Source organism: Rana temporaria, chromosome 2 (genome assembly GCF_905171775.1).
Source record: "Rana temporaria chromosome 2, aRanTem1.1, whole genome shotgun sequence".
Classification (NCBI taxonomy): domain Eukaryota; kingdom Metazoa; phylum Chordata; class Amphibia; order Anura; family Ranidae; genus Rana; species Rana temporaria.
The window spans coordinates 38259564-38275527 of NC_053490.1; the positions used below are offsets into that span (position 1 = coordinate 38259564).

The 15964-nt window shown below is 45.4% G+C and overlaps 1 protein-coding gene across 1 annotated transcript in view; it reads right to left on the reverse strand.

Annotated features, from left to right (window-relative positions):
- Window positions 1-8079: 8079 nt before the first annotated feature.
- Window positions 8080-15964, reverse strand: part of LOC120928958 (leucine-rich repeat-containing protein 51-like) — a 28946-nt gene continuing 21061 nt past the window's right edge. Inside the window, exons 4-5 of the mRNA XM_040340099.1 lie at window positions 12278-12426; window positions 8080-8777 (exon numbers count right to left, since the gene is read on the reverse strand). Coding sequence (XP_040196033.1) covers window positions 8639-8777; window positions 12278-12426 — 288 coding nt within the window. The 3' untranslated portion in view covers window positions 8080-8638. The remainder of the gene's footprint in view (window positions 8778-12277; window positions 12427-15964) is intronic.

Below are 15964 nucleotides of genomic sequence, written 5' to 3' on the forward strand. Positions count from 1 at the left end.
TCCTATGATTTTCAGCTCCATCTAGTGGCCATAATGCGATTCACTATTTGTTTAAAATTTGGGACTTCTGTCATACCAGAAATGTCCACTGGGTCAGTCTGTGGTCCAGGGATGCAATACCATCCCTGGCCAGCAGTTGGCGCCAGAGGGGTTCTGGCAGAGTAAGTTTCTCCAGCAGGATAAAGCTCTTTCAAAAGTGTCCGATGTGTCCGCCATAAAGTCGCAGTCACGATAAAAATTGCTGATCACCGCTATTACTAGTAAAAAAAAAATATTAATAAAAATGCAATAAAACTATCCCCTATTTTGTAGCCGCTATAACTTTTGCGTAAACCAATCAATAAACGCTTATTGCGATTTTTCTTTACCAAAAATATGTAGAAGAATACGTATCGGCCTAAACTGAGGAAAAAAAATTTTTTTTTTATATATTTTCTGGGGGATATTTATTATAGTAAAACATAAAAAATATTGTGTTTTTTTCAAAATTGTCGCTCTATTTTAGTTTATAGCGCAACAAATAAAAACCGCAGAGGTGATCAAATACCACCAAAAGAAAGCTCTATTTGTGGGGAAAAAAAGGACGTTAATTTTGTTTGAGAGCCACGTTGTCCGACCGCGCAATTGTCAGTTAAAGCGACGCAGTGCCGAATCGCAAAACATGGCCCGGTCTTTGACCAGCAAAATGGTCCGGGGCTTAAGTGGTTAAGGAAGTATATAATGACCTCCGAATCGGATATCCAATATCTGTATCACCACCTTCCCTGTGGTCAGGCCAATTGAGCTCTTTCTGAAAGCATTGTCTTTCTCCATAGACAGCAGTGCCCCTTAGAGGGGAATCTGAGAACTGCAATGCCATGTTGTATGTACAGTATACACAGCTGCATGCTTGCAAAGAGCGAAACGTTTTTTTCTTTGACTGTATAATTTAAAAAAAAAAATGTTACTTTAATATTTAAGCTTCAAGAACTAATCACCTAACCAGGAGAACGTGGAATTGATGCAAATTCTGGGATAAGATGGAGAAGTGGAAAACACCAAATTTTGTGTTTGAAAGTCAAAATTCAGAGATTTAGGCTGGGTTCACACTAATGCGAATTGGATGCGGTTTTACCGCATCCAATTCCCATGACAGGAGACTGTAACCGGCTCTCAATAGAGTCGGTTCACACATCTCTGGGGTGGCCGCGGAGCGCACTGCAGAAGGGCCTTGTGCGTTTTTGACTCGGTTTCAGGACCGAATTCAGGCAAAAATTCAGACCTACAGTAATTTTAACCTGAAATGGTGAACGGGGATGCATCGGACCCCCTGCTGCGAGCCGCAGTGTGATCCCAGCCTAAAAGTCAGAATTCTGAGATTAAAAGTCAGAACTCTGTTTGAAAGTCAGATTTGTGAGGTTAAAAATCTGAGTTTAAGCCCTGGTTCAGACTGACAGCGGGATTGAAATCGCGCAAGTTCAGCTGAACTCGCACGATTTCATACCCGCATGTAAGTCGGACTTCAGGGGGGGCGATTTCTGAGGCATCTGTGGGGGTTGCTGCACAGATGTCAATACAAATCGCGCCCCAAAGTCGCCAAAAGTAGTACAGAAACGACTTTTGGGAATTGGTGCAGTGCCGCAAAGAGCCCTGATCCTCCTCTTCTCAGGGCCCCCGTTGGCGCTCCTGGCTCCTCCTCTTGCCTGCTATGGGGCACTTGTGCATGCTCGATCCGGAGCCTCACTGTCTTAGTCGATTGTGTAAAAAAACTTCTGCACTTGGTGACTATTAAATGACACAGTGAAAAGAATTGTGACTCTCAGAGAAAGCAACACTCTAAAATGTGTTTTAAATACATCAACACCCAAAGAAATGTCACTATAGCTGGTTGGGTGTGCTGTCTCTTTTAAATTGTTATATCAATATGAAAAGCTTAATTGACAATGACAGTGGGACTAGGCCCTGCCCCCGGGCTATGCCCACAGCTTTTGACTGACAGCAGCTGGATCGAAATTGGGCTCAGTTGAGTATTAAGGGGGGGCAGGTGGGCACTATTAACTACTTGCCGACTGCCTCACGTACATATACGTTGGCAAAATGGCACGGGCAGGCAAAGCAACGTCCCAGGCCTAGGGTAGCACTTTGCAGGGGGACTGCATGAAAAGAGTCCCCGCCAGCTTTTGCTACACTTTAAGTGCACTGATATGGTTTACGAGATGTGGTATTTGGGGGTTGTTTAGCTCAAGTGTAGCACCCGCTAGCCAGAACAATCCACTCTAGAAATTCAATTTCAGGGCTTGTTGGCCCACTTTTATTAGAGTAAAAGAATAAAACAGTCCATCCAGGATTGTGGCAGGGGTTTCAAAAGCAATAATGAAATAAATGGAAAATACCAAGCCACCTGGCTCTCAGGTTAGCACTGCTGTTCAGGCAGACCTTGGTCCTCTTGACCCAGTTTGGTACCCACTCTGTACCTCTGGTGACACTCTCCCTTGCAGCTTGATGACTGCTACAGCACACTGGCTTGGGCCCTCCGTCTGGTCTGTGAGACTGTCCTGTGCCAGCAGGCACACGTCTCCCTTGCCCGCCTGGACTCCTCAGGAGGGTGGAGTCCAGAATCCTGCTCCTGACTCTCCTCCGCTGCACGACTAAATACGTTGGCAGAATGGCACGGCGGGCATATGGACGTATAGGTACGTCGCCTTTAAGAAGCCCAGCCATGGTTCGCGAGCACGCTGCCACCGGTGCGCTCGAGACCCGGTCCTGTGCTACGTGACCGCACCCGCGGGACCCGATCGCCGCCGGTGTCCCGCGATTGGGTCACAGAGCTGAAGAACGGGGAGAGGTAAGTGTAAACAAACCTCTCCCCAGGCTTCCTAGTGAGCCTGTCACTGATCGTCTGTTCCCTGTCATAGGGAGCGACGATCAGTGATGTCACACGCCCAGCCACGCCCCCCTACAGTAAGAAACACAAATTAGGGAACACTTAACCCCTTTAGCGCCCCCTTCAGGTTAACCCCTTCAATGCCAGTGTCATTTTCACAGTAATCAGTGCATTTTTATAGCACTGTTTGCTGTAAAAATGACAATGGTCCCAAAATAGTGTCAAAAGTGTCTGCCATAATGTCGCAGTCACGATAAAAATCGCTGATCGTCGCCATTACTAGTAAAAAATTAATTATTAATAAAAATGCCATAAAACTATCCCCTATTTTGTAGACGCTATGGGCCAGATTCAGAGACATTTACGTTACTCCGCAGCGGCGTAACGTATCCCATTTACGTTACACCGCCACAGGTTTACAGCGTAAGTGCCTGATTCACAAAGCTCTTACCTGTAAACTTGCGGCAGGGTAACGTAAATCCGCTCGGTGCAAGCCCGCCTAATTCAAATGGGGCGGGCACCATTTAAATTAGGCGCGTTCCCACGCCGAACGTTCTGCGCATGCTCCGTGTTAAAATTTCCCGACGTGCTTTGCGCGAAATTATGGCGCCCGACGTTTTTGAACGGCGACGTGCGTTACGGCGTTTCGTATTCCCGGACGTCTTACGCAAAAAAAAAAAAAAAAACGAAATTCGACGCGGGAGCGACGGCCAGACTTTAACATGGCTGATCTAAAGATAAGCCATGTTAAAGCAGGTGTAACTTTGCGACGGGAAAAACCGACTAGCGATGACGTACGAGATTGCGACGAACGCGCGGATCTTCGTGGATCGCCGTAACTAGTCATTTGCATATTCTACGCCGACCGCAATGGAATCGCCACCTACCGGCCGGCCTAGAATTGCATCCTAAGATCCGACGGTGTAAGTCAATTACACCTGTCGGATCTTAGGGCTATCTATGCGTAACTGATTCTATGAATCAGCCGCATAGTTAGGACGGGCGGATCACAGAGATACGACGACGTATCAGGAGATACACCGTCGTATCTCTTCTGTGAATCTGGCCCCATGACTTTTGTGCAAACCAATCAATAAACGCTTATTGCAATTTTTTTTTTACCAAAAATATGTTGAAGAATACGTATCGGCCTAAACTGAGAAAAAAAAAATGCTTTTTTTATATATTTTTGGGGATATTTATTATAGCAAAATTGTCGCTCTATTTTTGTTTATAGTGCAAAAAATAAAAACCACAGAGGTGATCAAATACCACCAAAAAAAAGCTCTATTTGTGGGAAAAAAGGACGCCAATTTTGTTTGGGAGGTACGTTGCATGACCGCGCAATTGTCAGTTAAAGCGACACATTGCTGAATCGCAAAAAGGGGCCTGGGCCTTTAGCTGCATAATGGTTCGGGGCTTAAGTGTTTAAGGGAGCCTGTTGAGAATATAGATATCTAAGTAACAAAGGGGTTCTATAGACCATATAAAGTACTATGAAGTACTAGGATCCACCAGAGGTGAGCGTTTGGTAGTCATTTGAGTACTTAAATATTATCCAGGGTTGCCACATTTTGTTAAATTTATCACTATTTTCTTTCTTCATTGCAGCAATTTCTTGCATCCTGTAGATATATTGGACTCTGTCCAACCAATCCCTGACCGTCGGGGCATAAGTGGTTTTCCAGTGTAATGGAATGATCGTTTTTGCAGCTGTTAAGAGATGTCTGGTTAAGGATTTCTTGTATTTGCTTTAAAGGGGTTGTAAAGGTAAAAAAAAAATCCACTCCTGCTCGCCCCCTCAATAGGCTTTCTCCACACCAGGGAGAAAGCCTCGCATTACTGTGTGGAGTTACAGACAGAAGAACAGGAAGTGAGGATTTCTCAGAAGAAATAAGGACATTTAAAAGCAAAATGGAAGGATGAGGTAAGTGAAGGAGGACTGCACTAAGGTAAAGGAAGCTATTTAGGGGGGGGAAAAATTCCTTTACAACCCCTTTAAGTTTATCTTAGTTTCAGTTATATGCTTGATCCACTTTGATATTTGGGCCCAGTAGTCAAGGATTGGGGGACAGTCCCAGCAAATGTGCAGGAATGAACCAGTAGCTGTATTACAGCGCCAGCAAGAGTCAGAGCCTGAGAGGGACTATCTTTTAGTTTTTTGTGGTATAAGGTACCACTGTGTTAAAATTTTATATGAGATCTCTTGGTATTTTGTGCAAAGTGAGCATTTACCGTATTTGCCGGCGTATAAGACGACCCCCTAATTTTCCAGAAATAAAATGGGTTTTGGGATATACTCGCCGTATAAGATGACCCCCTTCCTACTAGTCTGTCTGGAAGCTAAGGGGTAGCCAGAACAACCACTGACAGGAACAACCGCTGACAGAAACAGGCTTTTTTTCAATTCTCACTACCACTACATTACATTACACGCCTCACTGTGCCATTACATTACATGCCTCAATGTGCCATTGCCCACCTCATTGTGCCATTACATACCTCGACGATCTCCCTACCTTATCCTGTTTGCAGAGTCAGTCAGATTGCGGGCGTCCGTTATTCAAAAGCCGCGCCTCCTCTTCGTGCTGTTCCATGATAGGCGGAACATTAATTTTCCCAGCAGAGCCTGTGTTCAGTGTTCCGCCTATCACGGATGTCCTCTCGTTCGAGGATGAGAAAGCATCCATGATAGGCGGAACACTGAACACAGGCTCTGCTGGGAAAATGAGTGTTCCGCCTATCACGGAACAGCACGAGGAGGAGGCGCGGCTTTTGAATAATGGATGCCCGCGGTCTGACTGAGACAGGTACCGGCGTATAAGACGACCCCCGAGTTTTGAGGCATTTTTTTTAAGTACAAAAGATTGTCTTATACGCCGGAAAGTACGGTACATGCTCTTTCCCATTGGGTTTCACTAAGATTGGTCCCAAGATCTTTCTCCCACATTTCTTTGTGTTTATTATTCTCGTCATGTGAGTATTGGTGTAGCCAGGAGTATGCGATGGAAGTTGTTTTTAGTACCTGTTCCCTGTTGTAACATATGTTTTATAAAGGAGTTCTATTCTGAAGATATGGGGCCATATTCACATACTTTCTGCGGCGGCAGCGCGTGAGCTACTAACACTACGCCGCCGCAACTTACTGGAGCAAGTGCCGTATTCCTCAAGCACTTGCTCCGTAGTTTGCGGAGGCGTAGTGTAAAAGGCCGGGCGTATCCCCGCGTATTTCAAAGGGGGCGGCTTATATTTAAATTAAGCGCGCCCCCGTTTCGAACGAACTGTGCATGCGCCGGGCTAAAAATAGCCCAGTGTGCATGCTCCAGTTCTCGGCGGAAAACGTCATTGGCGGAAAACGTGTGCGTCATTGACGTAAAGTCGTATTCAAGAACGACTTAGGGAAACGACGTACCCGACGGGAAAAGACGACGCGGACCCGACGCCATACTTAACATGGCATACGTGGGACTGGCGTAAGGTTACCCCTCATATAGCAGGGGTAACCTTACGCTTCCACAAAAGACGGTTACGCGACACGATTTTGTTCGGGAATCGGCGTATCAGGCTCATTTGCATAAACAAATGAGACCTGAACGTAAACACCACCTAGCGGCCGGCTGGGAAATTACATTTAAGATCCGACAGTGTAAGTGACTTACACATGTCGGATCTTCAGCGTATCTATGCGAAAATGATTCTAGGAATCACTCGCATAGATACGCGGGTCAAAAAAGAGAGATACGACGGAGTTTCCTGAGATATTCCGTCGTAACTATACTCAGAATATGGCCCATGAAGTTTTGTGTTTACTGTTAGTTAGGAACAAGGGGCCTGGGAATGGGTCCTTGTATTCTGATTTGTGTGTATCAAGTGATTTGACTTTGCCACTGGAGATGCAGTGGGTGACCAGAAATTTGGAGGAGTGTTCTAGGATTGGCATAGTTCTTTGGTTTAGGCCTGGTAGAAAGTCAGGGTTGTTGGCAATTGAAGTCAGTGGTCCTGGTATCGTGGCAAGTTTATATCGAGTAGCTATTCTGTGCCAAATATTCAGCGTGTTTGCTACCAGAGGATATGACGTACTTCCAATGGATTTGGAATGCGTGGTCCAAGGATAATATAAAAGTTGTTGTTTGTTGTGATTGTGTTCAAGTTGCACCCAATCCTTTTTTTCAACAACAGGCCACAAGACGTGACCAACAATTACCGGCCAGAACACAGTTACCGATTTACAGTAAAAAAAAAAAGGGGAAATAATAATATACATCAAATACTTACAAACCAAACTAAAATGAAATCCCCCCCCCCCCAACATAATTAAGACCTTTTGCCTAATCCTAGTTTCAATGCTGACCCCCCGAACTGGGGGTAGGTGCTAGATGACACAGCACCCGCACTTTCTGCCCCCCAGGGCCGTGATATCGGATAGAGAATAAAATGCAAAGCATGACCCTCCTCCCCCCGAAGAAACCCAGATGCAGTGGGAAAAATAACACGTCCCCCTCCCAGAGTGAACAGTTACCCTATAATGAGATGATCAATGGTCCACCAACCCCCTAAAATAATTCCCTGCCTACTATATCTTGCATATAATCAATGGCTTTACTGAACCAAGCCTTAATCCGACACCGTATCTACGAGGCCATCCAGCCCCCCCCCCCCACACCTTATCAAATTTGGTCAGTGCCCCCCTACTCAGGTAAGTAGCCTTGTAAAATGGGATTGCTTTGTTGACTAACACTTTCCAAGATGCCAACGTTGGGGCTGAGGAGCTCTTCCAGGAAAGGATGATACGTTTTTTGGCATAAAAAAGCAAAAGAATGAGGAGAGTTCTGATAGCCTTGGTCGTAGCCAGGGGTTCCACTAGATGCAGTAAACACACCTCCACAGTCATGGGAATCGAAATAGAAGTGACCGACCTAATGCAATCCACCACAGCTTGCCAATATGGTTTGACACGGGGACAATCCCAAAAGACATGCATCATTTTTGCGAGGGCATGGAACACCGCCAGCATACCGATCTCTGATTCCCGAACATTCTGGCAAGTCTAGCTGGGGTCAAGTAAGTCCTATGCAGAAATTTGTAATGCATAAGTCTGTCCCTGGTAGAAACCAAGGCCTGAAATGCCGCCCCCCAGACATCGTCCCAATCATCCCTGTCCAATCCCGAAGTCACAGCCTCCCAAGCCCTTCTGCATGGCACAAGTAACTTAGTCGTAAGTTGCACCCAATCTTTATTTTGGCCATGGCAATGCCAATCAATTATTCTGGTAATATAAGTGGCAAAGTAGTACTTCCTGAAATCAGGAAGGTTTATACCACCTTTGCTTTTAGGGAGAGTTAGAAGGCGGAAGTTTAACCTTTATTTTTTCCTTGCCCAGAGAAATTACCTCTGTATTTTTTGGTAAAAAAGGAATTGTGTATTGGGATTGGTAAGGCGTTAAAGTACAATAATCTTGGGAGAACTGTCATTTTTAGGATTAAGGCTCTCCCAAACCGGGAGAAGAGCCTGGGAGACCATTTTAGTAGGTCTTTGGATATAAATTGTAGTAGGGGGGGTAAAGTTGGCTGAGAACAGCGACTCGATAGTAGGAGTAAGCTTAATTCCTAAATATTTAAGTGTGTTGTGTTCCCACTTAAAGTTGTGGTTGCTCTTCAGTAAGCTTTATTTGTCTTGCCCTTTAAGACATGGGGGGTTCTATGGAAGGTGCAGGACTTTGTTTCCTGACTCCCCCGCAGAGGTGATTTGACCCTTGTAGGGCGAGCTCCCATCTCGTCACTCTTTTTTAGTCCTCCGGACTTTCTTCAGTTTGCCGTTCATTCGGCTCCAGACGTCGGCGTCGACTCGGTCTTGTTTGGTGACAGCGCTGAAATCAAAGCTCTTGAGCTGCGGAAGGACAGACAGTATGTAGGACCTGTGGGGGAATGGGTGCACATTAGAGGAGGTATAAACTGACATATACAGTGATGGGCAAAGGGTTTGGGAACTTGGAAAAAAAAGTGATGTAAAGTAAAGATGCTTTTAAAAATAGCACACTGAACATAATTTATTTTTTTAATTAACAAGCTATAAAGTGCATAAATTGAAAAAACTCTAAATCAGATAAATATTTGAGGGGGGCCATGCTTTGCCTTTAAAACAGCTTTCGACTCTCCCAGGTAGACTTGCAAACAACTTTTTAAGGCGCTTGGCCTGTAGGTTGTACTGTGAATCTTGGAGAACTAAGCTCAGTTCTTCTATGGATTTGGGTTTTCTCTGTTGCTTCCACTTCTTCATGTAATCCGATTCGGATTTAATGATGGTAAGATCAGGGTTCTGAGGGGGGGTCACATAATTTCTTCCAGAGATCAGGGCCCGTGGGGACCATACCACCTTTACTAGAGAACAGGAATCTGTGGGGGCCCTACCACCTCTTCCAGAGATCAGGGCTGGGGGGGGGGGGGGGCATACCATTTAACAGAGATCAGGGTTCTGTGGGGACCATACCATCTCTTCCAGAGATCAGGTTTCTGTGGAGACCGTACCATACATTCCAGAGATCATGAAAATTTTAATCAGTAAGGCCCCGTACACACGACCGGATCTATCCGCTGGGATTGATCCGCGGATCAGTTCCAGCAGATAGATCCGGTCGTGTGTACGGCCTAGCGGACATTTCCCAGCGGATAAAAATCCAGCCGACGGATTCCCAGCGGAAAAAAATTTCTTAGCATGCTAAGAAATCTATCCGCTGGAATCCAGTCCAGCGGACTGATCCGGTCGTCTGTACAGACTCACCGGATCAATCCGTCCACTCCCATCCCTCGCATGCGTCGTAATGATTCGACGCATGCGTGGAAGTATTTACCTTCCAGGGTCGCGCACGTCATCGCGACGGCGCAACACGTCACCGCGGATGTATTCCGCGGGGATTTCGATCTGATGGTGTGTACAGCCATCAGATCCAAATCCGCCAGAGGATTTATCCGCTGGAAACGGTCCGGCGGACCGTTTCCAGCGGATATCCTCTCGTCTGTATGAGGCCTCACAGCCCTATTAATTTTACAAAAAATAAATATTTTGACACTTTTGAAAAAAAAAAAATTTGATCACTTTTATTCCTATTACAAGGAATGTAAACATCCCTTGTAATTGGAATATTACATGACAGGACCTCTTTACAGTGAGAACTGGGGTCAATAAGAACCCCACATCTCACCGCTAGGCTGGGAAGCCTAAAATAAAAAAGTAAATAAAAAACGATCACTGCTTGAGGCCGGGCGTGACGTCATAACATTGCGCCAGGACTCCAACGATCATAGAGACTCCGGCGACCATCTGGTCCACCGGAAATCTCTATGATCAGCATCCAGGGTCGGCAGATCTGTTCTCTGACTCACCGATCAAAGCGGTTAGTCGGGAGAAGCACCGGGGGGCGGCAAGAGGGGGGGACGTCCCGTTTGGCCACCCGTAAGAACAATCAAGCGGTGGAACAGCCGCTATGATCGTTCTTATGGTGTAGGGAATTGCCGGCTGAAAACAGCAATATCTGAATGATGCCTGTAGCTGCACCCATCATTCAGATATACCACCACAAAGCCCAGGACGTCATATGACATCCTCTGGGCGCCAAGTGGTTAATGAAACGAAAGAATCACACTTGCAGAGTAAAAGTCAATCAATGGTGATAAGTGAATCATACAACGAGACCGGGTGTCTTCATCGGCTACACTTCACTTCCAATGTTCATTCGTTTGCCCATCCACTTCCAGTTCCACGGTAGCAATGTCAAAAGTGGAACTGGAAGTGGATGGGCAAACGAACGAACATAGGAAGTGAAGTGTAGCCGATGAAGACACCCCCTGTCTCGTTGTATGATTCACTTATCGCCATTGATTGACTTTTGTAAAAGCGATTCTTTTGTTTAATTAAATTCACTTTTAATTAACATACTGCACTATGGAGGTTTTTTATTTTTTATTTTTGAGCGATACCAGTGCTTGGCTGCCGTTCCAGTTATTGCCTTGGTTTAGGGCAAACCGATTTCCCTACGCTGGGCGAGACTACTGGTTTAGTAATCATCGCCATCTGGTAAGCAGGCCATCTTTATTTCACCTTTGGTGTGGAATTGCACTTCAAAATTTCTTCTGCAGTTTCCTCTCTGCATCTACACGGATGGGTGTTCATTCCTTGCCAATTTATGGACTGGAAACGTAATGGGACTCTGCTTTTGGTTTTCACTTTCCACTTGAAAAATTATTTTTTTCACATGATAGTTTGTCAAATTATTCTTTATTAGCACTGCATTTATTTTGTTTATTTTTAATTGATAAATAAAAACTTTTTTTTTTGTCCTGACGACCCTGGCTTTCGTGAGATGACACAGCTCCCGCCTCCTTGTAACCCCCCCTCCCGCCCTGAAGAACCCCTCCCCCATCTCTCTCTCTCTCTGTATTTAGGAAAAATAACATAAAAGAGTGGTGTGCGCAGAACCTAGTAATACTCACCGTTATAGACTTCCCCCAATGATCTGGCTGATCTCTCTTTTACTTTAGAGGGGAGAGACTGCCTTTAACGTAGACCAGTTAAAAGGGTAATGGCACTCTTTTCTTAGCATTATTTACCGTATTTATCGGCGTATACCGCGCACTTTTTTGCCCTGAAAATCAGGGCAAAATCGTGGGTGCGCGATATACGCTGATACCCGCTTCCCGCGCTGTGTTTGAACCACTGCGCCGACATATACCGAGCGCAGTACACTCGGGTATAGTCGGGCCTGCCCGACTATACCCGAGTGTACTGCGCTCGGTATATGCCGGCGCAGTGGTTCAAGCTCAGCGCGGGAAGCAGGGATCGAGCGGGGAGGACACCACGATGGCCGCAGAAGGAGGCCGGACTGGACGACGGGCAGGACGCGATGGACGATGGGCAAGACACCGACGAGGGGCATCCAAACTGTAAGTATTTTTTTTTTCAAGAATTTCTCTTCAAGTTCGGGGGTGCGCGCTATACGCCGGGGCGCGTTATAGCCCGATAAATACGGTATTTTCTTTTTTACCGCATGTATGTGCTCTGCCCTTCCACAGTATACCCTGATGTATTAGTAATGCTAATGATGTTGTCTACCGATTATATGTTGTGGCGAAGTTACCCTTTTATTGTATCTGCTGTACACCATTCGATAAAAATTTTAATTGAAAAAAAAAATAACGTTTTAATTTATTATATCTCAAGGTGTCCTCACTTTACAGCATTTTTTTTTTTTATAAGTGCCTAAAAACTAAAAGCACTTATTCCAGCTTCCCCTATAGAGGATATGTGCGTTTCTTCATTCTACACACTGTCTGAATTGCCCTGGTTTGTGGTAAGTTTACTTTCATTGTAAAGTCTACTTTCCTTGTATGTCACAGGGTCATCATGAATGTGGTAGCTCACCTGTACCCCTTTTCCGCCTCGATGGGGTTTCCATGCAGCGTCAGGCTCTTCAAGTTGGGCAGGGCCGCCAGTTTATCCACTTCTGTCAACTGACGAATACTGTTGCCATGGAGATTTAGTACAGAAAGATGATGGTATTCAGTCAGGACCTGTCCAACAAAAACCCCCAAAATCACCATCAATATTTAATCTTCTCACTGATCACCAATGTAAGGAGCATTCTTCTCACTGATCACCAATGTAAGGAACATTCTTCTCACTGATCACCAATGTAAGGGACATTCTTCCCACTGATCACCAATGTAAGGAACATTCTTCTCACTGATCACCAATGTAAGGAACATTCTTCTCACTGATCACCAATGTAAGGGACATTCTTCCCACTGATCACCAATGTAAGGAACATTCTTCCCACTGATCACCAATGTAAGGAACATTCTTCCCACTGATCACCAATGTAAGGAACATTCTTCTCACTGATCACCAATGTAAGGGACATTCTTCCCACTGATCACCAATGTAAGGGACATTCTTCTCACTGATCACCAATGTAAGGAACATTCTTCTCACTGATCACCAATGTAAGGAACATTCTTCCCACTGATCACCAATGTAAGGAACATTCTTCTCACTGATCACCAATGTAAGGAGCATTCTTCCCACTGATCACCAATGTAAGGGACATTCTTCCCACTGATCACCAATGTAAGGGAACTTTCTTCCCACTGATCACCAATGTAAGGAACATTCTTCTCACTGATCACCAATGTAAGGAGCATCCTTTCCACTGACCACCAATGTAAGGAACATTCTTCCCACTGACCACCAATGTAAGGAACATTCTTCCCACTGACCACCAATGTAAGGAGCATTCTTCCCACTGATCACCAATGTAAGGAACATTCTTCTCACTGATCACCAATGTAAGGGACATTCTTCTCACTGATCACCAATGTAAGGAACATTCTTCCCACTGATCACCAATGTAAGGAACATTCTTCTCACTGATCACCAATGTAAGGAACATTCTTCCCACTGATCACCAATGTAAGGAACATTCTTCTCACTGATCACCAATGTAAGGAACATTCTTCCCACTGATCACCAATGTAAGGAGCATTCTTCCCACTGATCACCAATGTAAGGAACATTCTTCCCACTGATCACCAATGTAAGGAACATTCTTCCCACTGATCACCTATGTAAGGAACATTCTTCCCACTGATCACCAATGTAAGGAGCATTCTTCCCACTGATCACCAATGTAAGGAGCATTCTTCCCACTGATCACCAATGTAAGGAGCATTCTTCCCACTGATCACCAATGTAAGGAGCATTCTTCCCACTGATCACCAATGTAAGGAACATAGGGCCAGATCCACAAAGAGCCGCCGTAACTTAAATATTCTGATTTAAGTTACACTGCCGCAAAATGTCTACCTAAGTGCCCGATCCACAAAGCACTTACCTAGAAATTTTCGGGCGTGTAACTTAAATTCCGCCGGCGCAAGGCGTTCCTATTCAAATGGGGGCGAGTCACATTTAAATTAGGCGCGCTCCCGCGCCGGACGTACTGCACATGCTCGTGACGTCATTTTCCCGACGTGCATAGCGCGAAATTACGTTACGCCGAGCTTCGTGAATCGCGCCGGGTCAAAAAAATTGCGTCGGGAAAAAAAAAAGATACGGCGGGAATTTTTTTTCAAAAAAAATAAAAATAACAGCGTCGCGGGTAAAAAGGGTCTACTTTTACAAGGTGTAAACAGTTTACACTTTGTAAAAGAAGCCCTAATTTTACACATGCAACTTAATACTTACGGAGAAAAAACAAAGCATAAAAGCTTCGTGGATCTCCGTAAGTGCTAATTTGCATACCCGAAGCGGCATTTCGACACGAAATGCCCCCAGCGGCGGAATGCGGTACTGCATCCTAAGATCCGGCAGTGTAAGTCCCTAAGGCCCCATACACACACGAGAGGATTTATCCGCGGATATGGTCCACTGGACCGTTTCCGCGGATAAATCCTCTCGAGGATTTTGATCCGATGGAGTGTACTCACCATCGGATCGAAATCCGCGCCGAAATCCCATCGCGATGACGTGTCGCGCCGTCGCCGCGATGATGACGCGGCGACGTTGCGCGACGCTGTCATATAAGGAATTCCATGCATGCGTCGAATCATTACGACGCATGCGGGGGATTGATTCGGACGGATTGATCCGGTGAGTCTGTACAGACCAGCGGATCAATCCGTTGGGATGGATTCAAGCGGATAGATTTGAAAGCATGTCTTCAAATTTTTATCCGCTGGAAATCCATCCCAGGGGATAAAAATCCACGGAAACAGATCCGCTGGATCGTACACACCAGGGGATCTATCCGCTGGAGCCGGTCCGCGGATCAATTCCAGCGGATGGATCCTCTCGTGTGTATGGGGCCTTACACATGTCGGATCTTCTGCCTATCTTTTGGAAACTGATTCTGTGGATCAGTTCCAAAGATAGAAACAGGGATACGACGGCGTATCAGTAGATACGCCGGCGTATCCCTTTTGAGGATCTGGCCCATTCTTCTCACTGACCACCAATGTAAGGAGCATTCTTCTCACTGATCACCAATGTAAGGAGCATTCTTCCCACTGATTACCAATGTAAGGAACATTCTTCCCACTGATCACCAATGTAAGGAACATTCTTCCCACTGATCACCAATGTAAGGAACATTCTTCCCACTGATCACCAATGTAAGGAACATTCTTCCCACTGATCACCAATGTAAGGAACATTCTTCCCACTGATCACCAATGTAAGGGGCGTTCTTCCCACTGATCACCAATGTAAGGAACATTTTACCCACTGACCACCAATGTTAGGAACATTCTTCCCAATTTTGTTTATTAAAAGTCTTGCAAACAAAAAGCATAAAATCACTATATATAAAAAATACATAAATATATACATATTTACATAAATGAAAATAAATATAGCAAATCTGCTCTCAAACAAAAGACTTTACAGCAAAGCAAAAATCATGTAACCACTGGTGAAATAAATCCTACTACAACTCACACCACTACAAAAGACAAACCTACAAGGTCAAGAAACAAACCCGCACCCATTATGCATGCAGCCCTTCTTCAAAAAAGATACTAATCAACAAAAGCTAAGGGAGTGAAAGAGACAGAAAGGGAAAAGAACTCCTCACTCAGAGACGGGCAGCTCACCAAAGGCAGGTCTGATATTCCTCCACGCCCTTTTCCAGACCGCCCGAGGTTCCCTGCCCTTCTCAAGACCCCGAATTTTCCCAACCTCACCCAGAATATCGTGCACCACCACCTCGACAGAGAGGACTTTCTTCCGCAGGGTAATCTGACACCGTGCATTCCATGTGAAGTAACGGACAACTATACTAACTAGAAAAAGTGTATTGAAATCAAAATCCCAGTGAGTCGGGAATGCCCCGTACACCCACTCCGCATAACTCATGCGATAGAAAAAGGGAATGCCTAGAGCCCTCCCCACCCTTTTATACACCTCTATGTTAAAGGGACACTGCAGCAAAAAGTGGTCCATAGACTCCACTTTACCAACACACTCCGCTCTAGGACAATCCCGATCATCTACAGAGCGATTCTTCAGGTTCCCTCTCACATAGAGCCTTCCATGGAAAGCGAGCCAGGCTTGATC